Genomic DNA, 24,485 nt, shown 5'->3' with positions numbered 1-24,485 from the left:
GTACTGACAAATGTAGGGAAAGACTGCTTATTTCGTATGATGGCATTAAATACATTTAAACTAAATTGCACATATTTAATGACTGAAGATTCATCCATTGTGTGGTATTAAATAATGTGTTCTGAGTGCTATTTCCATCACAGATGACATCACTGTCACTTGTTTGGTTCATTATGGCTGTTTGTGGTGTTAATAATAATAAAACTAATATAAGTGTTATTTCAATCACTAAAGTCATCGTTGTCACTGTTTGGTTCACTGTGGCTGTGTGTGGTGTTAATAATAATAAAACTAATATAAGTGTTATTTCAGTCACTGAAGTCGTCGTTGTCACTGTTTGGTTCACTGCTCTTATCACTGAAGTCGTCACTGTCACTGTTTGCCGCTGCGGTTGCTGCTCCACCACCTGAACTGTCACCACCATCAGGAGCCGGGGCGTCCGGGGTACTGAAAACAGAAACGATAACAGTTATTACATTTTAAAACAGAAACTTACCATGTGAATGATAGGTAGTACTAGTACTTTAGAACCACTTCAATATGTGAACACAAAAAGAACTAGTTTGTTTTAACATGCCAAAAGGTAGTGTCTGGATGTATATGGGGATCCCTGTTCTACTTTTACATTCAATAGCTAGTGAATGTAAGTGTAACGGAGGGGGGAGACTCATGTCCTATTGTTACATTCAGTAGCTAGTGAATGTAAGTGTAACGGAGAGGGGAAGATCCATGTCCTACTGTTACATTCAGTAGCTAGTGAATGTAAGTGTAAGGGGGGTGGACCCATGTCCTATTGTTACATTCAGTAGCTAGTGAATGTAAGTGTAGCAGAGGGGGGAGACTCATGTCCTATTGTTACATTCAGTAGCTAGTGAATGTAAGTGTAAGGGGGGGGGGGGCGACCCATGTCCTATTGTTACATTCAGTAGCTAGTGAATGTAAGTGTAACGGAGGGGGGAGACTCATGTCCTATTGTTACATTCAGTAGCTAGTGAATGTAAGTGTAAGGGGGGAGACCCATGTCCTATTGCTACATTCAGTAGCTAGTGAATGTAACTGTAAGGGGGGAGACCCATGTCCTATTGTTACATTCATTAGCTAGTGAATGTAAGTGTAACGGAGGGGGGGGGGAGACCCATGTCCTATTGTTACATTCAGTAGCTAGTGAATGTAAGTGTAATGGGGGGGGGGGAGAGACCCATGTTCTATTGTTACATTCTGTAGCTAGTGAATGTAAGTGTAACGGAGGGGAGGAGACCCATGTCCTATTGTTACATTCAGTAGCTAGTGAATGTAAGTGTAACGGAGGGGGGAGACTCATGTCCTATTGTTACATTCAGTAGCTAGTGAATGTAACTGTAACGGAGGGGGGAGACTCATGTCCTATTGTTACATTCAGTAGCTAGTGAATGTAAGTGTAAGGGGGGGGGGGCGACCCATGTCCTATTGTTACATTCAGTAGCTAGTGAATGTAAGTGTAACGGAGGGGGGAGACTCATGTCCTATTGTTACATTCAGTAGCTAGTGAATGTAAGTGTAAGGGGGGTGGACCCATGTCCTATTGTTATATTCAGTAGCTAGTGAATGTAAGTGTAACGGAGGGGGGAGACTCATGTCCTATTGTTACATTCAGTAGCTAGTGAATGTAAGTGTAATGGAGGGGGGAGACTCATGTCCTATTGTTACATTCAGTAGCTAGTGAATGTAAGTGTAATGGAGGGGGGAGACTCATGTCCTATTGTTACATTCAGTAGCTAGTGAATGTAAGTGTAAGGGGGGAGACCCATGTCCTATTGTTACATTCAGTAGCTAGTGAATGTAAGTGTAAGGGGGGAGACCCATGTCCTATTGTTACATTCAGTAGCTAGTGAATGTAAGTGTAATGGGGGGGGGAGATCCATGTTCTATTGTTACATTCTGTAGCTAGTGAATGTAAGTGTAATGGAGGGGGGGGGGAGACCCATGTCCTATTGTTACATCCAGTAGCTAGTGAATGTAAGTGTAATGGAGGGGGGGGGGAGACCCATGTCCTATTGTTACATTCAGTAGCTAGTGAATGTAAGTGTAATGGAGGGGGGGGGGGAGACCCATGTCCTATTGTTACATTCAGTAGCTAGTGAATGTAAGTGTAATGGAGGGGGGGGGGGAGACCCATGTCCTATTGTTACATTCAGTAGCTAGTGAATGTAAGTGTAATGGAGGGGGGGGGGAGACCCATGTCCTATTGTTACATTCAGTAGCTAGTGAATGTAAGTGTAATGGGGGGGGGGGGAGACCCATGTCCTATTGTTACATTCAGTAGCTAGTGAATGTAAGTGTAATGGAGGGGGGGGGGAGACCCATGTCCTATTTTTACATTCAGTAGCTAGTGAATGTAAGTGTAATGGAGGGGGGGGGGGGAGACCCATGTCCTATTGTTACATTCAGTAGCTAGTGAATGTAAGTGTAATGGAGGGGGGGGTAGACCCATGTCCTATTTTTACATTCAGTAGCTAGTGAATGTAAGTGTAAGGGGGGGGGAGACACCCATGTCCTATTGTTACATTCAGTAGCTAGTGAATGTAAGTGTAATGAAGGGGGGGGGGGAGACCAATGTCCTATTTTTATATTGGTTTCACTTAAAGGAGATCTATAAAAGTCACATATTTTCCGTTACATACTCATCAAATATTACAACCAAATAATTTAATTACCAACAAAATAAATTTAATTTGAGTGCAAAATCTGAAGGAAATGACACATTTAAACATATAATGTCACATTTTGTATGCACTGTCACAATGCTTTGTGAACGTGTTTGGTTCAGTTAGTTACTATTAGATACCAGTTATCTTTCAAAGCTACATATAGAGTTGACCTGCCTGAACAAATTGTATTGGTAGTTTATTCTGTAATGATACAAATAATATTTGTTAACATTATTCATCACCACGCAACTAGAAATAGCTCATTAATAGTACATAAAAGTACTGAATTATAACTAGAAATAGCTCATTAATAGTACATAAAAGTACTGAATTACAACTTGAAATAGCTCATTAATAGTACATAAAAGTACTGAATTACAACTAGAAATAGCTCATTAATAGTACATAAAAGTACTGAATTACAACTAGAAATAGCTCATTAATAGTACATAAAAGTACTGAATTACAACTTGAAATAGCTCATTAATAGTACATAAAAGTACTGAATTACAACTAGAAATAGCTCATCAACAATATATAAAAGTGAATTACAACTAGAAATAGCTCATCAACAATATATAAAAGTGAATTACAACTAGAAATAGCTCATTAATAGTACATAAAAGTACTGAATTACAACTTCAAATAGCTCATTAATAGTACATAAAAGTACTGAATTACAACTTGAAATAGCTCATCAACAATATATAAAAGTGAATTACAACTAGAAATAGCTCATCAACAATAAATAAAAGTGAATTATAACTAGAAATAGCTCATTAACAATATATAAAAGTGAATTACAACTAGAAATAGCTCATTAACAATATATAAAAGTGAATTATAACTAGAAATAGCTCATTAACAATAAATAAAAGTGAATTATAACTAGAAATAGCTCATTACAACTAGAAATAATTATATATAAAAGTGAATTACAACTAGAAATAGCTCATTAACAATATATAAAAGTGAATTACAACTAGAAATAGCTCATTAACAATATATAAAAGTGAATTATAACTAGAAATAGCTCATCAACAATAAATAAAAGTGAATTATAACTAGAAATAGCTCATTAACAATATATAAAAGTGAATTACAACTAGAAATAGCTCATTAACAATATATAAAAGTGAATTATAACTAGAAATAGCTCATTAACAATATATAAAAGTGAATTATAATAAAAGTGAATAAAAGTATACAACTAGAAATAGCTCATTAACAATATATAAAAGTGAAATAGCTCATCAACAATATATAAAAGTGAATTACAACTTGAAATAGCTCATTAACAATATATAAAAGTGAATTATAACTAGAAATAGCTCATTAATAGTACATAAAAGTGAATTATAACTAGAAATAGCTCATTAACAATAGATAAAAGTGAATTACAACTAGAAATAGCTCATTAATAGTACATAAAAGTGAATTATAACTAGAAATAGCTCATTAACAATAGATAAAAGTGAATTATAACTAGAAATTGCTCATTAACAATAGATAAAAGTGAATTACAACTAGAAATAGCTCATTAACAATAAATAAAAGTGAATTATAACTAGAAATAGCTCATTAACAATAAATAAAAGTGAATTATAACTAGAAATAGCTCATTAACAATATATAAAAGTGAATTATAACTAGAAATAGCTCATCAACAATAAATAAATGTTGCTCACTCTATCAAGTCTGGATTGAGACCCTCAGCCAACATTTTGTTCCTCAGAGCCATCGCTGGAACCCCCTGAAACAAGACTGGTGAGTAAAATGTCTCCACAATTGTCACAGCTCATTTAATAATCAATGCTTTTATTGTTCAGATAAAATATAACTTTTATTGCGTGTATTAAACAGACAAATGGATACTGGTATGGGACACAATAAAGGTTGTTAAAAATACTGTTAAATTATTAATGATAACTGTTGTATGCTACTGAAGGTTTTATCCATACACACTCCTTTGATGTCCAGTGTGCAGACTGATCAATTTTTTTAAGTCTGTGAAAAAAGTGTACATTTTGAAATGGAGGAGCTGGGTGCTGTAAAACATAGTAAGATGCAAAAAAATAAAGATGGGTGGCCGATGGTGAAATGGGAGTGGCAGAACACGAAAAGGTGGGCACAGTGCCCTCTAAAATGAATCAGCGAGAACACTGCACACCTTGTTTTTAAACAAACTGTGGTCAGCACAACATACGATTAGGAATAATGGGCATACTTTGTTGATTCACACAATATGCAGATGATTGGGGTTTTTCATGCCCCAGTAAACATAAAAGAAATAACAGATAATCTGTAATTATTTTTGAGATTTTCATGAATCATGCACAAATACAGATCGGTATAATTCTGATCAAGATGCTAATAAATAAATTACACAAACAGTTTACAAAGTTTGTTCTTTGGCTTCTTGCACTGTGAGCCATCCCAGCATTAAACACAATTATAGAACACCCATTACTCCACTCATTATTGGGATAGTTTTAAAAAATTTTTTAATTATGTGGCTACTCTTATTACAAATTAATAATTAATTAGAAATGCAAATCAAAATAAGTTAATTCTAATAGTTACTCACCACTTGAAGCATTTTGAAAAACTTGGAATATCGCGGATCTTGGGATACTGTTTTCTGAGGTTTCACTTTCTCTTCAGCTGGTGCCGCTGCCGCCTCCTGGAAATAAACCACACATTATACACCCATCTCCTCACACATCCCCACATACAGTGAAGTCAAGTGTAACCCACACATTATACACCCATCTCCTCACACATCCCCCCATACAGTGAAGTCAAGTGTAACCCACACATTACAGACCCACTTCCTCACACCTACTCCCATACAGTGAACTCAAGTGTAAACCACACATTACAGACCCACCTCCTCACACCTCCTCCCATACAGTGAACTCAAGTGTAACCCACACATTACACACACACACCTCCTCCCATACAGTGAACTCAAGTGTAAACCACACATTACACACCCACCTCCTCACACATCCTCCCATACAGTGAACTCAAGTGTAAACCACACATTACACACACACCTCCTCACATACAGTGAACTCAAGTGTAACCCACACATTACACACACACCTCCTCACATACAGTGAACTCAAGTGTAACCCACATATTACACACCCACCTCCTCACATACAGTGAACTCAAGTGTAACCCACACATTACAGACCCACCTCCTCACACATCCTGACATACAGTGAACTCAAGTGTAAACCACACATTACACACCCACCTCCTCACACCTCCTCCCATACAGTGAACTCAAGTGTAAACCACACATTACACACCCACATCCTCACACCTCCTCCCATACAGTGAACTCAAGTGTAACCCACACATTACACACTCACCTCCTCACACATCCTGACATACAGTGAACTCAAGTGTAAACCACACATTACACACCCACCTCCTCCCATACAGTGAACTAAAGTGTAAACCACACATTACACATCCACCTCCTCCCATACAGTTAACTCAAGTGTAAACCACACATTACAGACCCACCTCCTCTCATACAGTGAACTCAAGTGTAAACCACACATTACACACCCACCTCCTCCCATACAGTGAACTCAAGTGTAAACCACACATTACACATCCACCTCTTCACACATCCTGACATACAGTGAACTCAAGTGTAAACCGCACATAACACACACACCTCCTCCCATACAGTGAACTCAAGTGTAAACCACACATTAAACACCCACCTCCTCACACCTCCTCCCATACAGTGAACTCAATTGTAAACCACACATTACACACACACCTCCTCCCATACAGTGAACTCAAGTGTAAACCACACATTAAACACTCACCTCCTCACACATCCTGACATACAGTGAACTCAAGTGTAAACCACACATTACACACCCACCTCCTCCCATACAGTGAACTCAAGTGTAACCCACACATTACACACTCACCTCCTCACACATCCTGACATACAGTGAACTCAAGTGTAAACCACACATTACATACCCACCTCCTCCCATACAGTGAACTAAAGTGTAAACCACACATTACACATCCACCTCCTCCCATACAGTGAACTCAAGTGTAAACCACACATTACAGACCCACCTCCTCTCATACAGTGAACTCAAGTGTAAACCACACATTACACACCCACCTCCTCCCATACAGTGAACTCAAGTGTAAACCACACATTACACATCCACCTCTTCACACATCCTGACATACAGTGAACTCAAGTGTAAACCACACATAACACACACACCTCCTCCCATACAGTGAACTCAAGTGTAAACCACACATTAAACACCCACCTCCTCACACCTCCTCCCATACAGTGAACTCAATTGTAAACCACACATTACACACACACCTCCTCCCATACAGTGAACTCAAGTGTAAACCACACATTAAACACCCATCTCCTCACACATCCTGACATACAGTGAACTCAAGTGTAAACCACACATTACACACACCTCCTCCCATACAGTGAACTCAAGTGTAAACAACACATTACACACCCATCTCCTCACACACCCCCCCCCCCCATATAGTGAACTTAAGTGTAAACCACACATTAAACACCCACCTCCTCACACATCCTGACATACAGTGAACTCAAGTGTAAACCACACATTACACACCCACCTCCTCACACATTCTGACATACAGTGAACTCAAGTGTAAACCACACATTACACACCCACCTCCTCACACATCCTGACATACAGTGAACTCAAGTGTATACCACACATTACACACTCACCTCCTCACACATTTTGACATACAGTGAACTCAAGTGTAAACCACACATTACACACCCACCTCCTCACACATCCTGACATACATTGAACTCAATTGTAAACCACACATAACACACACACCTCCTGACACCTCCCATACAGTGAAGTTAAGTGTAAACCACACATTACACACACACACACCTCCTCCAATACAGTGATGTCAAGTGTAAACCACACATGACACACACACCTCCTCACACCTCCTCCTATACAGTGAACTCAAGTGTAAACCACACATAACACACACACCTCTTCCCATACAGTGAACTCAAGTGTAAACCACACATTACACACACCTCTTCCCATACAGTGAACTCAAGTGTAAACCACACATTACACACACCTCCTCCCATACAGTGAACTCAAGTGCAAACCACACATTACACACCCACCTCCTCACACATTCTGACATACAGTGAACTGAAGTGTAAACCACACATTACACACCCACCTCCTCACACATTCTGACATACAGTGAACTCAAGTGTAAACCACACATTAAACACCCACCTCCTCACACCTCCTCCCATACAGTGAACTCAAGTGTAAACAACACATTACACACCTCCTCACACCTCCTCCCATACAGTGAACTCAAGTGTAAACCACACATTACACACACCTCCTCCCATACAGTGAACTCAAGTGTAAACCACACATTACACACACCTCCTCACATACAGTGAACTCAAGTGTAAACCACACATTACACACACCTCCTCCCATACAGTGAACTCAAGTGCAAACCACACATTACACACCCACCTCCTCACACATTCTGACATACAGTGAACTGAAGTGTAAACCACACATTAAACACCCACCTCCTCACACCTCCTCCCATACAGTGAACTCAAGTGTAAACCACACATTACACACACCTCTTCCCATACAGTGAACTCAAGTGTAAACCACACATTACACACACCTCCTCCCATACAGTGAACTCAAGTGTAAACCACACATTACACACCCACCTCCTCACACCTCCTCCCATACAGTGAACTCATGTGTAAACCACACATTACACACACACCTCCTCCCATACAGTGAACTCAAGTGTAAACCACACATTACACACCCATCTCCTCATACATCCCCCTGACCCCCCCCCCCCCCCCCCCCCCATACAGTGAACTTAAGTGTAAACCACACATTAAACACCCACCTCCTCACACATCCTGACATACAGTGAACTCAAGTGTAAACCACACATTACACACCCACCTCCTCACACATTCTGACATACAGTGAACTCAAGTGTAAACCACACATTACACACCCACCTCCTCACACATCCTGACATACAGTGAACTCAAGTGTAAACCACACATTACACACCCACCTCCCCCAATACAGTGAAGTCAAGTGTAAACCACACATAACACACCCACCTCCTCCCATACAGTGAACTCAAGTGTAAACCACACATAACACACACACCTCCTCACACCTCCTCCCATACAGTGAAGTCAAGTGTAAACCACACATTACACACCCACCTCCTCACACATCCTGACATACAGTGAACTCAAGTGTAAACCACACATAACACACACACCTCCTCACACCTCCTCCCATACAGTGAAGTCAAGTGTAAACCACACATTACACACCCACCTCCTCCCATACAGTGAACTCAAGTGTAAACCACACATTACACACCCACCTCCTCACACCTCCTCCCATACAGTGAACTCAAGTGTAAACCACACATTACACATCCACCTCCTCTCATACAGTGAACTCAAGTGTAAACCACACATTACACACCCACCTCCTCATACAGTGAACTCAAGTGTAAACCACACATTACACACCCACCTCCTCACACATCCTGACATACAGTGAACTCAAGTGTAAACCACACATTACAGACCCACCTCCTCTCATACAGTGAACTCAAGTGTAAACCACACATTACAGACCCACCTCCTCTCATACAGTGAACTCAAGTGTAAACCACACATTACACACCCTCCTCACACCCCACCTACTGACACCTCCAGCCACATACTGTCAACTGCACTCACATACTGACACCTGCACCCATCTACTGACACATCCACCCACATACTGACACCTGCACCCATCTACTGACACCTGCACCCATCTCCACCCATCTACTGACACCTCCACCCACATACTGACACCTCCACCCATCTACTGACACCTCCATCCATCTCCACCGATCTACTGACACCTCCACCCATCTATTGACACCTCCACTCATCTACTGACACCTCCACCTACTGACACCTCCACCCACCTACTGACAGACTAACAATTAACACAAAGTCTGGTCGACCTGGTGAAATCCTGAAGCACGCACAGTGTGTCTGATTAGACCGATTTTAACCCTTATTCTTGAATGGTGTCAGTAAAATATCACCTTTAAAAATTCACCAAGTCAATCTGTACACTAGCTTTAATATGACACAGTGCAAATTAGTATGGCAGCCTCCATAGCCACCTACTTCTCATGTGTATAATTATATAACTCACTGCACTCAGAAGATATAGTTGCCTACTATTCTCAAACAGACTTTAACTTTTAAAGATAAAGAACAGACTATGAACAACATGGACTATAGCCTACATTACACACAGTTAACCGGACCTTATGGTAGTACTAAACCAAATAACATCTGGCTGGGTCAAAGTTCGAGGTGCACCCAATGTTTCATCTCACAGTTGAGGCTAGCAGTCCTGCTATTGGTGATACATGTGAGAGTGTGTTGTGATCAAATGCTGTTTCATCGGGCTAGTAAATTCATGTAATTTAATGTGAACTAGTACCAAAGGTGTACCAATTATCATTGTGCTTGAAACACATGCGGGGGTTCTACTAAAAATAGCAGGATAATTTTTGTGCAGAACTAGGGTAGTCATAGACACTATCCGTTATCTCTAAAGTGAGCAGCTTAACTCCCATTTTTTCTAATTTACTTTAACCTTCTGACTATTGCAGGCGAGATGTCTCGCCCAACGTCATGCCAGTCGACATACTGTTCACTGTATAGAGTGCATTTCCCAATTCATATTTCCCGCCATCTTGCATTCATCAGAAAGACTTGTATAACAGGAAACAGAAGACAACTCACCTTCCTGTATCTGTAGGTTTTTCTTTTTCAACTGAAAATAGCTTGTAATTTTGAGTTGAAAAAGTAGTTTTCGGCAAGTATTTTTGCTTGACAACAATGGCGACACGTCGCAGTAATTTTCAGGCATCGATAGCTGATTGTGACAGCTAATTTGATAATAAATTTGATTGTTTTACCAACAATGAAAATCACCAAATATTGGGATATGAATCATAGTTCGTTCGTTTGTTTTTTAATTCTGGTCAGAAAACCACTGTTATCAGGAATAATAGACATAAATACTGGACTGCTGGCCACAAATGCTGGTAAGTAAACGCCTAATTTTAGTCAACATTAACTGATCTAAAATATCATAAAAATTATAAAAACCCACGAAAATAATACTTATCGATTTAAATATGAACTTTATTTTATATATTTATAAATTATTTAAGTGAATATATGCGAGTAAAAACTATAACTTGTACCCACTCAACGTGGTTTTTGTCAAAAATTAATCCAGTAATCTAAAGGTTAAGAATGAGGGGTGGTAGTATTTATATCCATGTTGACCGATATACTGCATGTAGGAGCATTAACCACATGTTACTATTTGTCATCTATGGGATTTGATTTGGTGGTGTACACCCTTATGAATGATGATTACCTCACAGGTAGTTCACTAAATGTTTACGGACTATAAACTAGACCTCACATGTGGACAGTTGACTAGATCTTACAGACTATAAACTATATCTCATGGACAGTTGACTAGATCTTACGGACTATAATCTATACCTCATGGACAGTTCACTAGATCTTACGGACTATAAACTATATCTCATGGACAGTTGACTAGATCTTACGGACTATAATCTATACCTCATGGACAGTTCACTAGATCTTACGGACTATAAACTATACCTCAATCTTATGGACTATAAACTGTACCTCATGGACAGTTCACTAGATCTTATGGACTATAAACTGTACCTCATGGACAGTTCACTAGATCTTATGGACTATAAACTGTACCTCAATCTTATGGACTATAAACTGTACCTCATGAACAGTTCACTAGATCTTACGGACTATAAACTATACCTCATGGACAGTTCACTATATTTTATGGACTATAAACTGTCACGGCCAGTCAACCATAAACGTACCGGTTCACTGGGTGCTGCAGGTGTAGTAACTGCGGTTGTCTGTGTGGCTGGTTGCACTGTGGCCAGTGTGGTTGAGGTATCTGCTGATGAAGTGTTCTGTGCTACGGTTATGTTCTCTAGACCAGGTATTGATGATAACTGTAAAAGTATAATAAACATCTATATTGCAGTGGTTGAAAAAATACACATTATTCCAGGGCCCAACTGTCCCCCAGGATGAGTCAAGCTAAGGGCCAACTGGACAAGTTACTAGGATGAATCAAATTACAGACCATATAATTTAGGATCAAACAACTTTAGACCAATTTTTTTTTACATTTCAATGAAAGCTATTGTTTATTTCATGTTTTCCAAAATTTTGTTTGGGTTTGGTTTCAAGAATAAAATATGATATTTGAACAGCTTAACAAACAGGTATTTATTCATACTTACAATTTAACAAGCAAAACTTGTTACATGTTAAAAAAGAAGATTGTGAACAATACACAAGTACCAAAACAATATGATCATTTTCACTCTTATCGTGTACATTGATCAACATATATTTTTACAACCTTTTGATACCCTTAAAATTTACTTCTGAAAAGGCTGTTTTTTACTTTTTATTTTATAAAAGAACTTCATAAGTTAAAAATAGGTTTTTATCGAATGGGTTACATTTTGAATTCTTAATTTTCGAAAAAAAACAAAAACATAGAAATACTAAGTTGTATGTAGGCACAAGCAGCTTGGTTCAGTAATTAATGACACCAAGTGTAAAACACCATAGAACAGAGGACAAATATAGTAGACATAGTCATTTGATAATGTGTAGACCCCAACATGACTGATGTTCTACCTTCGCCTCCAGGATGCTCATGGAGATCTCCAGCTGCTGTAGTCTGTTGGACATCAGTTCGAGTTTCTCCTCGCACACACACGAGAAGCGGTTGAGGAAACTGGCCGTGTGGCTGATGAAGTGGTTGATGAAGGCGATTGTTCTCTTCTGTTGAATAGCTTCAACCTGGAAAACATGAAAATGTGTCTAGCACTTGTAACTCAGGGAAACATGAAAATGTGTCTAGTACTTGTAACTCAGGGAAACATGAAAATGTGTCTAGTACTTGTAACTCAGGGAAACATGAAAATGTGTCTAGCACTTGTAACTCAGGGAAACATGAAAATGTGTCTAGCACTTGTAACTCAGGGAAACATGAAAATGTGTCTAGTACTTGTAACTCAGGGAAACATGAAAATGTGTCTAGTACTTGTAACTCAGGGAAACATGAAAATGTGTCTAGCACTTGTAACTCAGGGAAACATGAAAATGTGTCAAGTACTTGTAACTCAGGGAAACATGAAAATGTGTCTAGCACTTGTAACTCAGGGAAACATGAAAATGTGTCTAGTACTTGTAACTCAGGGAAACATGAAAATGTGTCTAGTACTTGTAGCTCAGGGAAAGATGAAAATGTGTCTAGCACTTGTAACTCAGGGAAACATGAAAATGTGTCAAGTACTTGTAACTCAGGGAAACATGAAAATGTGTCTAGCACTTGTAACTCAGGGAAACATGAAAATGTGTCTAGTACTTGTAACTCAGGGAAAGATGAAAATGTGTCTAGTACTTGTAACTCAGGGAAACATGAAAATGTGTCTAGCACTTGTAACTCAGGGAAACATGAAAATGTGTCAAGTACTTGTAACTCAGGGAAACATGAAAATGTGTCTAGTACTTTAACTCAGGGAAACATGAAAATGTGTCTAGCACTTGTAACTCAGGGAAACATGAAAATGTGTCAAGTACTTGTAACTCAGGGAAACATGAAAATGTGTCTAGTACTTTAACTCAGGGAAACATGAAAATGTGTCTAGTACTTGTAACTCAGTTTATTGTAATTCAGTAAACATGGAATAGCTTCAACCTGGGGAACATGAAAATGTGTCTAGTACTTGTAACTCAGTTTATTGTAACTCAGTAAACATAAGTAAAGCAGAGTTCGATCTCAAGATTTTTTTGCTCACTTCAATTTTAAAACTGATTATGTACAGAATGTTTAATTCATAACTTTTGCAACAAATAAACAACAGAATGTTTTTCATATGTAATACTTTTCAAAGAACATGTCCGAATGTGAAATGAAACATCTCAATTGATAAATGTTTTAATAATTGAGATTTTTAACAAAATTACATTTACATGTTAAAGGTCTACATTTATCAAAAACGTATTTCACTATTGTTTGGTATCTACCTTTTACAATATATATGTAGTATCAATAAAATAAAAAAAATAAAAATTTACCCGTTTTTAATATATTCGCAATAAAAATTTGCGTTTTCCCCATCGCTTGCCAAAAAGCCTTTGAACTCCAAGAGTAAAGTCATGTGACCCCGTGACACACTAACCGGCATAACATGAACGCGTAATTCGCAGCCTTTCGGTCATTTTACATGGAAGTGGAACAGGTGTATTTTTAAAAAAGAAAGAAATGTTTTATTTAACGACGCACTCAACACATTTTATTTACGGTTATATGGCGTCAGACATATGGTTAAGGACCACACAGATTTTGAGGAAACCTGCCGTCGCCACTACATGGGCTACTCTTTCCGATTAGCAGCAAGGGATCTTTTATTTGCGCTTCCCACAGGCAGGATAGCACAAACCATGGCCTTTGTTGAACCAGTTATGGATCACTGGTCGGTGCAAGTGGTTTACACCTACCCATTGAGCCTTGCGGAGCACTCACTCAGTGTTTGGAGTCGGTATCTTGATTAAAAATCCCATGCCTCGACTGGGATCCGAACCCAGTACCTACCAGCCTGTAGACCGATGCCCTACCATGACGCCACCGAGACCGTGTATTTTTAAAATGAGAAAATGTTATTCTATTGAATTGAATTGTATGTTTGGAATATTATTTTGAAGATATCTTTCAAATGTGAAACATGGTGAACCATTGTTCGGTGTATGGATGTACAAAATCTGCAGTTAAAGGCAAAAGAAGTTTGCATATTTTTCCGAAAGACAAACCGACATTTATTGCACGGAAGCCTATTTGTAGCCCGGAGCCCGAACATCGCCTGGAGACAAAAACAAAGCCCAAATGTTAATGCCGAGGTGTACATTGTTCATATTTTCACATAACGATATCCCGAACATCACCCGAAGACAAAAACAGACTGGCCTACCGAATGTTAATGCGATTTTTTCTAACAAATATTTTTCCTACATTTATTGTTTTAACATAATATATACAGTCAGACCTTCGTTACTGTGACATTTACACCATCCGACCACAGATTGTCGGGAACAAACGTACATCTGACGTTATTCTGTTCATTACAATAGGATTCACACCTTCCGACACGCACAAAGCAAATTAGGAACAAACGTGCATCCAACGTCTGAAAACACCTCTTTACAACGACATTACATAATCACAGATACCGTAGCATACTGGCAGTACACATACAACCACTTAGATTCCTTGATCTCGTAGTGAGCCGACTGTCACATGCTGTCCAAGCTACCGATGTCTGCGAAATCTGTAGACATGTATTGCTTTTGCAAATAAGCCTTTAGTTAACCAATTAAAGGATTAACTTCGAACAATAAAATTTTCTATTTTCATATTTTGTAAACGAAACAGGTACCAATCGCAGATGTCTGTAACCAAGTAATGATTAGACCGACGATAAATGTGCCTTGTTTAATATATTTAATGATGTTTTTTAAAAACATATTTAATGTAAGTAACGTGTATTTATTGTTTTTAATAATAATTGCAATACATTAATTATTTAAATGCTATCCAGTCATTAGTTAATATTAATTAGTATTTTTTCTACATTTATTTTTTTAACATATATAAATGCATCATGTTGAGGTGTATCTTTGTGCCAAATATGAACAATGTACACCTCGGCATTAACATTCGGGTTTTGTTTTTTTCACCGGGCAACGTCCGGGCTCCGGGCTGCAAATATGCTGACCGCATTTCGATTGACGGATCATCGTTGGTGTACTACGGTTCAAACTGATACCTAACAGATTTTCTCCTTCTTCCTCACCAATCGAGGTAGCATTAAAATAAATAGAAAAATGCGAGAAGTCCAAAATGTCCAAACTAACGTCCGATAAGAATGAGCTATTGTACGAAGAATCATTACATGCTGTCGCCATGCTAACCTACTAATGAATGAATGGAATTCACCTGATGCTACGTCAGATGCGGGTCAAATCGACTGGATCAGTGTTTTTTCCCCCCCGAGTGTTTTACAAAAAGTCGCTTTATTAATAATTGGTAATCTTTACGAACTTTTTTTATATACTGTGTATTAATAATGTGCCATGATTGTGGACCTTTAAACAGACAATTTAGGTACTATGGAAAAAAAATATGAGAGCTTATATTCAGATGTCTCCAGAGATCAGAATGATCACTGGCATAGCAAGGGGGTATACCTCCCCAACCCCAACTGTTTTTCACTACTCATATTACTCCCCCCCCCCCCCCCCCCCACCACCAATGTGGGTGATCTCTCTAATTTAAAATCCTGATTACTAGGATCTCCACAAGTACTCCAGTACTCAGGCACGGGCAGTCTAGCATAGACTCGAGTCTGTTCACAGGACTTGAGTACCCATGCAAGGAAGTGTATTTTCATTTAATTATATTTGTTGTACGTCATTTTGTCATATGCTTGCCGCCAGTTACATTATAGGGCTATAGGAGGTAAAAGAAAAGTCGAATGTGTGGAATGCAATACAATGGTATGATTTGGCATCCATGTTCAGACCTCGAATTAAGATGCATAATGCTACTTTCCTTTATTCCTTAGCCTCATTATCATCTAACTAGTGTGTTGGGTACTCAGGTCTGGGTCGAGTTTCACCTTCAAGTATGCGATTTTGGACTCGTGGAGGCCCTACTGGTTACACAAGTGAGACTGATTGTCAAAATAATATGTTGTTGTGTTGGGGGAGGGGTGGACAGGTGGATATTCTATCTACAAAAATGTCACCTAACCCTGTTTGAATGAAATGTTGAATTAAAAAACAATATATAATTTACAGTTATATGAATTATGGTAAGATATGTTATATGTTCAACTTCTGTAGTCGATGGTAATCCCTGTCCTGAACCAGTGAACGGATAGTCCACACTGCTGAAGTGTTTGCCCAGGAGAGCGTGCTCGAACCGTAATTGGACATTAGCATAAAACAATTAAGCTAAAATTAAACACTAGGAAACATGTACCCTGGTATAGTCGATTCCAGGCCCCACCAATGGTAACCCATCAGCATCCATGACTATTTTTTCGTAGAAGATGATTCGATTCAGTCACAAGTTACCATTTCATACGAGGAAGGAAGGTGAGGGTTTACTTAAAGGTCAAGGTCAACTTTATATACAGTTTCACAAAGGTTTTAAAAATAAATATGAGGATATACGTGAATAAATAATACATATATAAATAGATAACGTCAAGTGTCATTCACACAAGACTTTATTCATATTTTATTATTACATATGCATTTGCTGCACAGTTTATGCGTGACTATAACTGTCATTGTTTCCGGTGAACTAGCCTTTTGCAAACATTTTATGAATGTTATTTTTTTAGTGGATAAAATATAAACAATGGAACAAATTCCATCATTGGAAACAGTCACGCAAGCGCTGCAAGCTCTTTATAATAATCCCGATGTGGTGGGAAAAGAGAAGGCGTCCGTTTGGCTCGGTGAACTCCAGAAGTCGGTATGCATGGGGAGACGCATGGTTGGGGAGAACTTTAAATAATTTGATCGTCGTGCACCTGTCAGACCAATTGCAAGTGAAACATCGGAAAATCTTCTAATTTTCACCTGTATTTTACAATGTATATCGCTATTAGGCTAGGTTCAGGATTAGAAAGAAAGAAAGAAATGTTTTATTTAACGACACACTCAACACATTTTATTTACGGTAACGGTTATATCATAATATATGGTTAAGGACCACACAGATTTTGAAAGGATATCTGCAGTTGCCACTTCATGGGCTACTCTTTCCGATTAGCAGCATGGGATCTTTTATTTGTGCTTCCCACAGGCAGGATAGCACAAACCATGGCCTTTGTTAACCAGTTAAGGATCACTGGTCGGTGCAAGTGGTTTACACCTACCCATTGAGCCTTGCGGAGCACTCACTCAGTGTTTGGAGTCGGTATCTAGATTAAAAATCCCATGCCTCGACTGGGATCCGAACCCAGTACCTACCAGCCTGTAGACCGATGGCCTAACCATGACGCCACCGAGGCCGGTTCTTCAGGATTAGAATTACTGGCCCCCCCACCTCCAAAATGGAGAATGATAGTTTTGCGAATGGTTATAGCGAAAACAGCACCGTGCGGGCATGCCAAAATGGCCCCAAGCGAAAACGGAACCAAATTGGAGAAAACAAACATAGTGTTGGCTGAAACGGCACAAAAATCTATTGACAAAATGAAACCTAGTTTTGGCGGAAATGGCACCAAATATAAAAAACCCAAAATGTATGGCTAAAATGGAACCAGGATCATTACAAGTTGCGCACAATAAAACAACAGCTATATTAATAATTTAATTTGTTGTTTTATTTTTATGTTTTATGGGATTAGGCTAAAAGGGCACCACTACTAAAACGGAACCATTTCAGTTGGCGAAAACAGAACCAATTTGGTTATAACGACACCTCAATGTTTTTGCGAAAACAGAACCGTGGGGGGGGGTGGGGGGGGGGGGCGAAAATGGAACCTTTTTTTTAATATACGACTTAACAGTTCAAAGATCAATGCATTGTGTTATGTCTGGTCCAAACATCTATTCCATCCCTGAGATACTTAAAATAGTCCATCCCATCCTCCAACAAATATGGTTTTGGTAAATAATTTAAAATTATTTTGGAAATAATTTAAAATTAAAAAAAAAAGTAAGTGTTTTGGAAATAATAAGATAATTCTATTTTTGTGTGCAATTTATGAAAATAAATAAACTGTAGTAATATAGTTCAATGATTTAGTTCAATGAGCCACTTGCTTTGAATACCTCCTATTGTGAGACACTAGGGCTGGTGGTTAATTACATACCTGTGGACAGTTGTCTCCATATTGCCAATATCTAGCTGCTATTACTTCTATCTCCCTTGCATAAAAGTAGCTGCTATTATGTCTATCTCCCTTACATGGACATACAAATAAAACTAAGCAATGATGATTAATATAGCTGTTGTTTTATTGAGCATATCGTTCACAATTAGGTTCTGTTTTATCCAAAGATTTTGGTGCTGCTTTAGCCAACGCTAGGTTCCATTTTGTCCAATTTGGTGCCATTTTCGCTTGGGGTTATTTTAGCATGCTGACGTTTTCGCTATAACCCGTTTACATTATTCAACATTTAATAAAGACAATACATTTTAAAATAAAGGGGGAACTTTGTGCTAGTCTTTGGTTTTGTTTTTTGTGGAGGTGCAGTTACAGTGATAGAAATAAGCTGAATTTTTCACTAATCCACCAGACAAATAAGTCTAGAAATCTACTTGTCCACCAATATTTTCACTTGTCCAAATGTGTTGTTTTATTCAAGTACAAGGACCACATTTTAACTTGTCAGGAGAAATGGACAAGTGCTTATTTCAAATACTGGTTATAGCCAGTTGGTGCATTGAGGTGCCGTTACAGCTAAATTGGTTCCATTTTTTGGTAGTGGTGCCATTTTAGCCTGATCCCGTCCTTCCAATAGGAATGCTTTTTTCATACTATGGAGTTTACTGCAAGTTATTTATTTCTGAGCTGATTGTTTTCTAAATTGTATGGGTGAGACTTAACTTGGGCATGCATTTACAGCAGAGTACACCAGAAATACTGCTCAATATCGGTATTGTGTCAATACTGAATACCGTACCGATACTGAGGTAAATCGCCCCAAAAATACTGATACTGATCGCGAACCTAAAATTTCAATACCTCCCAGCTCTATTTTCTAGATTTAAGTGAAAAATAATGGTGACACTTATTTGCTTTAGCAACTGAAATTACACCACTAGAGGATATAGTCAAGTATTCTAAAAAGGTAAATGAAGATGTCATAATCAGTAGATAGCAGAATATCTATTAATAAAATTAGGAGTGCAGGTTAAGTATTAAGTAAATGCCATGTGGCCAATGTAGTGATAATTCCCCTATTCTAGACCTGCAATAAGTAATAGAACTAAAAGACTCATGCTGTTCATTGGATACTTTCCTGGCCTCAAACACACCATACCTGTTTATCCACGATGAGTTCCTTTGTACATGAAACTGAACCAAAACTTTATTTTACATTGGTGTTAGTTTTAAAGTGTTGAACACTTCCTATTGTATAGTATGTATGTATAAATTGTTGTACAATGTTCTGTGAATGATTGAGAAAATTACTCGCCCTCACAGAATCTTTGGCTAGTGCCCTACATATTACAGTAATACATACAGTTATAAACACATTTCCTGAAATGACCATGAGTTGCCAAATGGTGGAGATGGGAACAAATCTTGTGTACATATTTAGCACCATACTCCATATTTATAGTAGTGGTATATTTCTACTTTTCTTAAGGTATTTGCCTGGCAGATTGCAGATCAACTTCTCCGACTGAATCAAAGTCTGGAGTCATGTTACTTTGCTGCTCAGACAATGCGTACCAAGGTCAGTAACTCTGTGTTCTTCATTATAGTACTACACTGTATATTAATATGACTACATTACAACACTGTCAGAGGTCAACTAATCTGCTTGTGCAACACTTGAGGGACAGAAAATAAGCTTGATAAAATGCATGTTTAGGCCTAGTTCAAATGGGTGGGAATCAGCAAGCGGGATATTAATTAATAAACTAATGTTATTAAGTCAATGATGCAGTTCGCATACTGCTTCATAGTTGCTGATATAATATATTTTGTTTTATATAAATGTGTTAGATCCGATCAGTATGTCCTTCAGTATATTCTGTTGATGCCTGTGTGACATAGGATGATGTCCTATAGGCTATTTGTATTAGTTGGCAAGAAGAAATGAATTGTGTGTTTTAATTTTCTGTTTACTTACATTCAGTATATTACCTATATTCAGTACATTACCTATGTTCAGTATATTACCTATGTTCAGTATATTCCATATATTCTGTATATTACCTATATTCCGTATATTACTTATGTTCCGTATATTACCTATTTTCCGTATATTACCTGTGTTCAGTATATTGATGTATACTTGCTGTGTTTCAGATCCAGTATGCCTTCCACGAACTGCCCCAGACGTCTCACCAGGTATTGTTTAATCATTCTTCATTGTAATCAGTTTGCAACAAAATGTTAAATTGACTACTATGTTACATTTGAACCATTTAGCCAGTTGTTCGTGTATTCGTTTGACAACAGTGTACTATCTACCACACATCTCTAATGTCGTTTGTGTCTCATTTTCAGTCGCTTCGAGATTCTCTTTTGGAACATGCAGGAAAAATTAACCCTGATACACCTCCAGTGATAATTACACAGGTGAGCTAAAATTAACCCTGATACACCTCCAGTGATAATTACACAGGTGAGCTTAAATTAACCCTGATACACCTCCAGTGATAATTACACAGGTGAGCTCAAATTAACCCTGATACACCTCCAGTGATAATTACACAGGTGAGCTCAAATTAACCCTGATACACCTCCAGTGATAATTACACAGGTGAGCTCAAATTAACCCTGATACACCTCCAGTGATAATTACACAGGTGAGCTCAAATTAACCCTGATACACCTCCAGTGATAATTACACAGGTGAGCTCAAATTAACCCTGATACACCTCCAGTGATAATTACACAGGTGAGCTCAAATTAACACAGTGATAATTACACAGGTGAGTTGAAATTAACACAGATACACCTCCAGTGATAATTACACAGGTGAGCTAAAATTAACCCTGATACACCTCCAGTGATAATTACACAGGTGAGCTTAAATTAACCCTGATACACCTCCAGTGATAATTACACAGGTGAGCTCAAATTAACCCTGATACACCTCCAGTGATAATTACACAGGTGAGCTTAAATTAACACAGTGATAATTACACAGGTGAGTTGAAATTAACACAGATACACCTCCAGTGATAATTACACAGGTGTGTTGAAATTTACTCTGATAATTACACAGATGAGTTGAAATTAACACAGATACACCTCCAGTGGTAATTACACAGGTGTGTTGTTTAATCAGTTTAATATTTGAGTACTTTTTATAATTTCAGTTTAATGTTTCAGTAGGGTTTGTTTGATATATGAGTGAGGGTTATTTGATATTTGAGTAGTTTGTTTGATATTTGAGTATTTGTCATTTCAGTTTGGTATTTGAGTAGAGTTTGTTTGATATTTGAGTATTTGTCAGTTCAGTTTGTTATTTGGGTGAGGTTTGTTTGATATTTTAGTATTTGTCATTTTAGTTTGGTATTTGAGTAGAGTTTGTTTGATATTTGAGTATTTGTCATTTCAGTTTGGTATTTGAGTAGAGTTTCAGGGCTAAAAATTCGGAGGAATCCACAGCAATCCTCCGATTCTAAACATTTTCAGAGAAGAACTTTATCAACAGTGTCAGTTTATAGAATTCTGTGTCATATGCTACTAACTGTATATGGATAAAACAAAAAAACCTTACTATTTACTGGAAAGAAAAACCAATTTGATAGTAACAGTCTATCCAATTTTAAAGCAAAAAAACAAAACAACAACCCCCCCACCCCGAATACAAAAAAACCTGTTTGTTTTTGTTGCTTTTTAACAAACATGTTTTTTAGTTGTTGGTTCCATTTTTTCTTTATAGTCAAGTGTTTTTTTAGGTGTCTTACCAACCCCACGTTCAGCCAGCAAACGTTTGGCTAACGTTCACAAACCAGGGGTGGAAAAATACCATTGCCCGACTCCCGTATACAGTAATATTGGTAACCCAACTTGCCCATGGGCAAGTAAGGAATTTATTTTTATTTTTTATTATTATTATTTTTTTTTTTAATACTTACCTTACACTAGGAAAAATTCTGTGGCTCACCTGTATTTATGTGGTAAAATACTTTTAACTAGTAAAGTCAATAACTTCCTCAACAAAATAACGAACGATCGATAACGTGTTTTAACCGCCTATCAGTAGTGTTAGAGTAGTCTCCCATGTGGAAATTTATTTTTATCATGGCGCAGAAACCCATAACAAGTTTGTTTGCCGGTGGCGGCAAATCGACCGAAAAAAGAAAAGGGACTGGTAAATGAGACAATATTAGCGAAGAATAAAAAATATGATGACGATAAGTGGGAACGTAAGTTCGTACCGAGTTGGAGGGAACAGTTTCCGTGGGTAGTTTACGATCACGAGGCTAACGTCATGACATGTTCTGTTTGCTGTAAATTCCCAAGCGTTAATGCAAAAAATCGCAAACATACTTTTGTTCATGGTTGTTCAAATTTTAGAATTGATTACCTAAAGAGCCGTGATGTTTCTAGTGTACATTTAGAATGTGAATCATACAGTAGAACAGCAAATAAAACAAAAAGCGGATCTTATTCCACTAGCGATGATCAACATACAAGTGCTATTTTAAAAGCGTTCAAAACATTGGATGACCAAACTCTTAAAAAACTTGCTCGACTTTTTATAAAACTTAATTTCATACCACATATAGAGGGAAACCATTATCAGATTTTGAAGCAGATCTTGATCTTCTCGACAGGGTTGATGTTGATATTGGTACTATATATCGTAATCGGAAAGCAGCAAGTGATTTCATCAAAGCAATTGCAAATTCATTACGGAAAGAATTTATTCCAGGGCTCAAAAAGGTCCAACTTTGTGACTATATTGAGTGACATTGAGTGATATTGCTGACCTGTTGGAACATTTCTCTGTGCTCTGTGCTGTGGAGCACAGATAGTGCTGTATTGGAACAAGAGACTGTTTTCTTGAGATATGTTAACAATGGCGAGCCATTGTCATTTCATGCCGGAACTGTGGCATTGGAACATTGCCACGCAGATGGTGTGCTAGCAGGAATAAAATCTGCTGTTGAATCTTGTGGACTTTCATTTCAAGATATACTGACACCTGATAGACCTGGACCCAGTCTAGTGTGTGTGAATTTTGATGGAGCCTTTGTCATGTTAGGATCAAAAGGGGGTGTGGCTGCAAAGATATGTAAGGATGCCAAGCACGTGGTGCCAATACAATGTGTAGCACATAAACTTGAACTATGCATTCTTGATGCTGTTGAACACCTACCAAACCTTACTCGATTTGAAGAAACCCATAAAGAAATATTCAGATTCTATGATTATAGCCCTAAGATGCGCAGAGAGCTCAAAGTAATGTCTAAGATATTTAACACATAGTTGCTTCATCTCAGTAACATTAAACAAGTGAGGTGGCTTGCTAGCAAGGTCAGAGCTGTGGGTGCTTTGAGGGCCAGTATTCACACAATTATCCATCACTTTGAGTCTGTTGCGACAGGAACGACAACTCAAAGTGCCAAAGCTAAAGGCTGGCTGAAAAAAATGAAACCAACTTCATTCTTAAAAACAGTGTTCATTTTGTTGGACATTTTGCCTATTTTATCAGATGTGTCCCTAGTGTTCCAGCGTGAAACCCTGATCATCATTGAAGCACTTTGTGGATGTGTATGATCACAAGACAACCACTTATGATGGAATCCG

At 38.1% G+C, this 24,485-nt stretch overlaps 2 protein-coding genes across 2 annotated transcripts in view; one reads left to right on the top strand and one right to left on the bottom strand.

Moving 5' to 3' along the window:
- Positions 1-279: 279 nt before the first annotated feature.
- On the bottom strand, positions 280-17,110 carry LOC121371911 (WASH complex subunit 3-like). Its single transcript, XM_041498153.1, has 6 exons — positions 17,003-17,110; positions 12,595-12,759; positions 11,757-11,894; positions 5,275-5,370; positions 4,376-4,440; positions 280-447 (listed from the first exon to the last, which is right to left on the bottom strand). The coding sequence occupies exons 1-6, from the start codon at positions 17,051-17,053 to the stop codon at positions 309-311; spliced, it is 654 nt and encodes a 217-aa protein (XP_041354087.1). The 5' UTR covers positions 17,054-17,110; the 3' UTR covers positions 280-308.
- A 230-nt stretch (positions 17,111-17,340) lies between these two features.
- The window catches only part of LOC121370226 (transportin-3-like), a 52,479-nt gene continuing 45,334 nt past the window's right edge, over positions 17,341-24,485 (top strand). The window contains exons 1-4 of the mRNA XM_041495348.1: positions 17,341-17,503; positions 20,356-20,445; positions 21,024-21,065; positions 21,225-21,296. Of these exons, the coding sequence (XP_041351282.1) occupies positions 17,387-17,503; positions 20,356-20,445; positions 21,024-21,065; positions 21,225-21,296 (321 nt within the window). The 5' untranslated portion in view covers positions 17,341-17,386. The remainder of the gene's footprint in view (positions 17,504-20,355; positions 20,446-21,023; positions 21,066-21,224; positions 21,297-24,485) is intronic.

Source organism: Gigantopelta aegis, chromosome 4 (assembly GCF_016097555.1).
Source record: "Gigantopelta aegis isolate Gae_Host chromosome 4, Gae_host_genome, whole genome shotgun sequence".
Taxonomy (NCBI): domain Eukaryota; kingdom Metazoa; phylum Mollusca; class Gastropoda; order Neomphalida; family Peltospiridae; genus Gigantopelta; species Gigantopelta aegis.
Note: the sequence above shows the minus strand (reverse complement) of the source record. Positions and strands in the feature narration are given on the sequence as shown.

Bases quoted from the DNA above. Each gene is read 5' to 3' on its own strand.
- LOC121371911 (XM_041498153.1), bottom strand. From the start codon at position 17,053: ATGGATGCTGATGGGTTACCATTGGTGGGGCCTGGAATCGACTATACC. The intron at 5,371-11,756 runs GTACGTTTATGG...GTTTATTTCCAG, and splicing joins CTGCAGCACCCAGTGAACCG to GAGGCGGCAGCGGCACCAGC. The intron at 4,441-5,274 runs GTGAGTAACTAT...GTCTTGTTTCAG, and splicing joins TTTTCAAAATGCTTCAAGTG to GGGGTTCCAGCGATGGCTCT.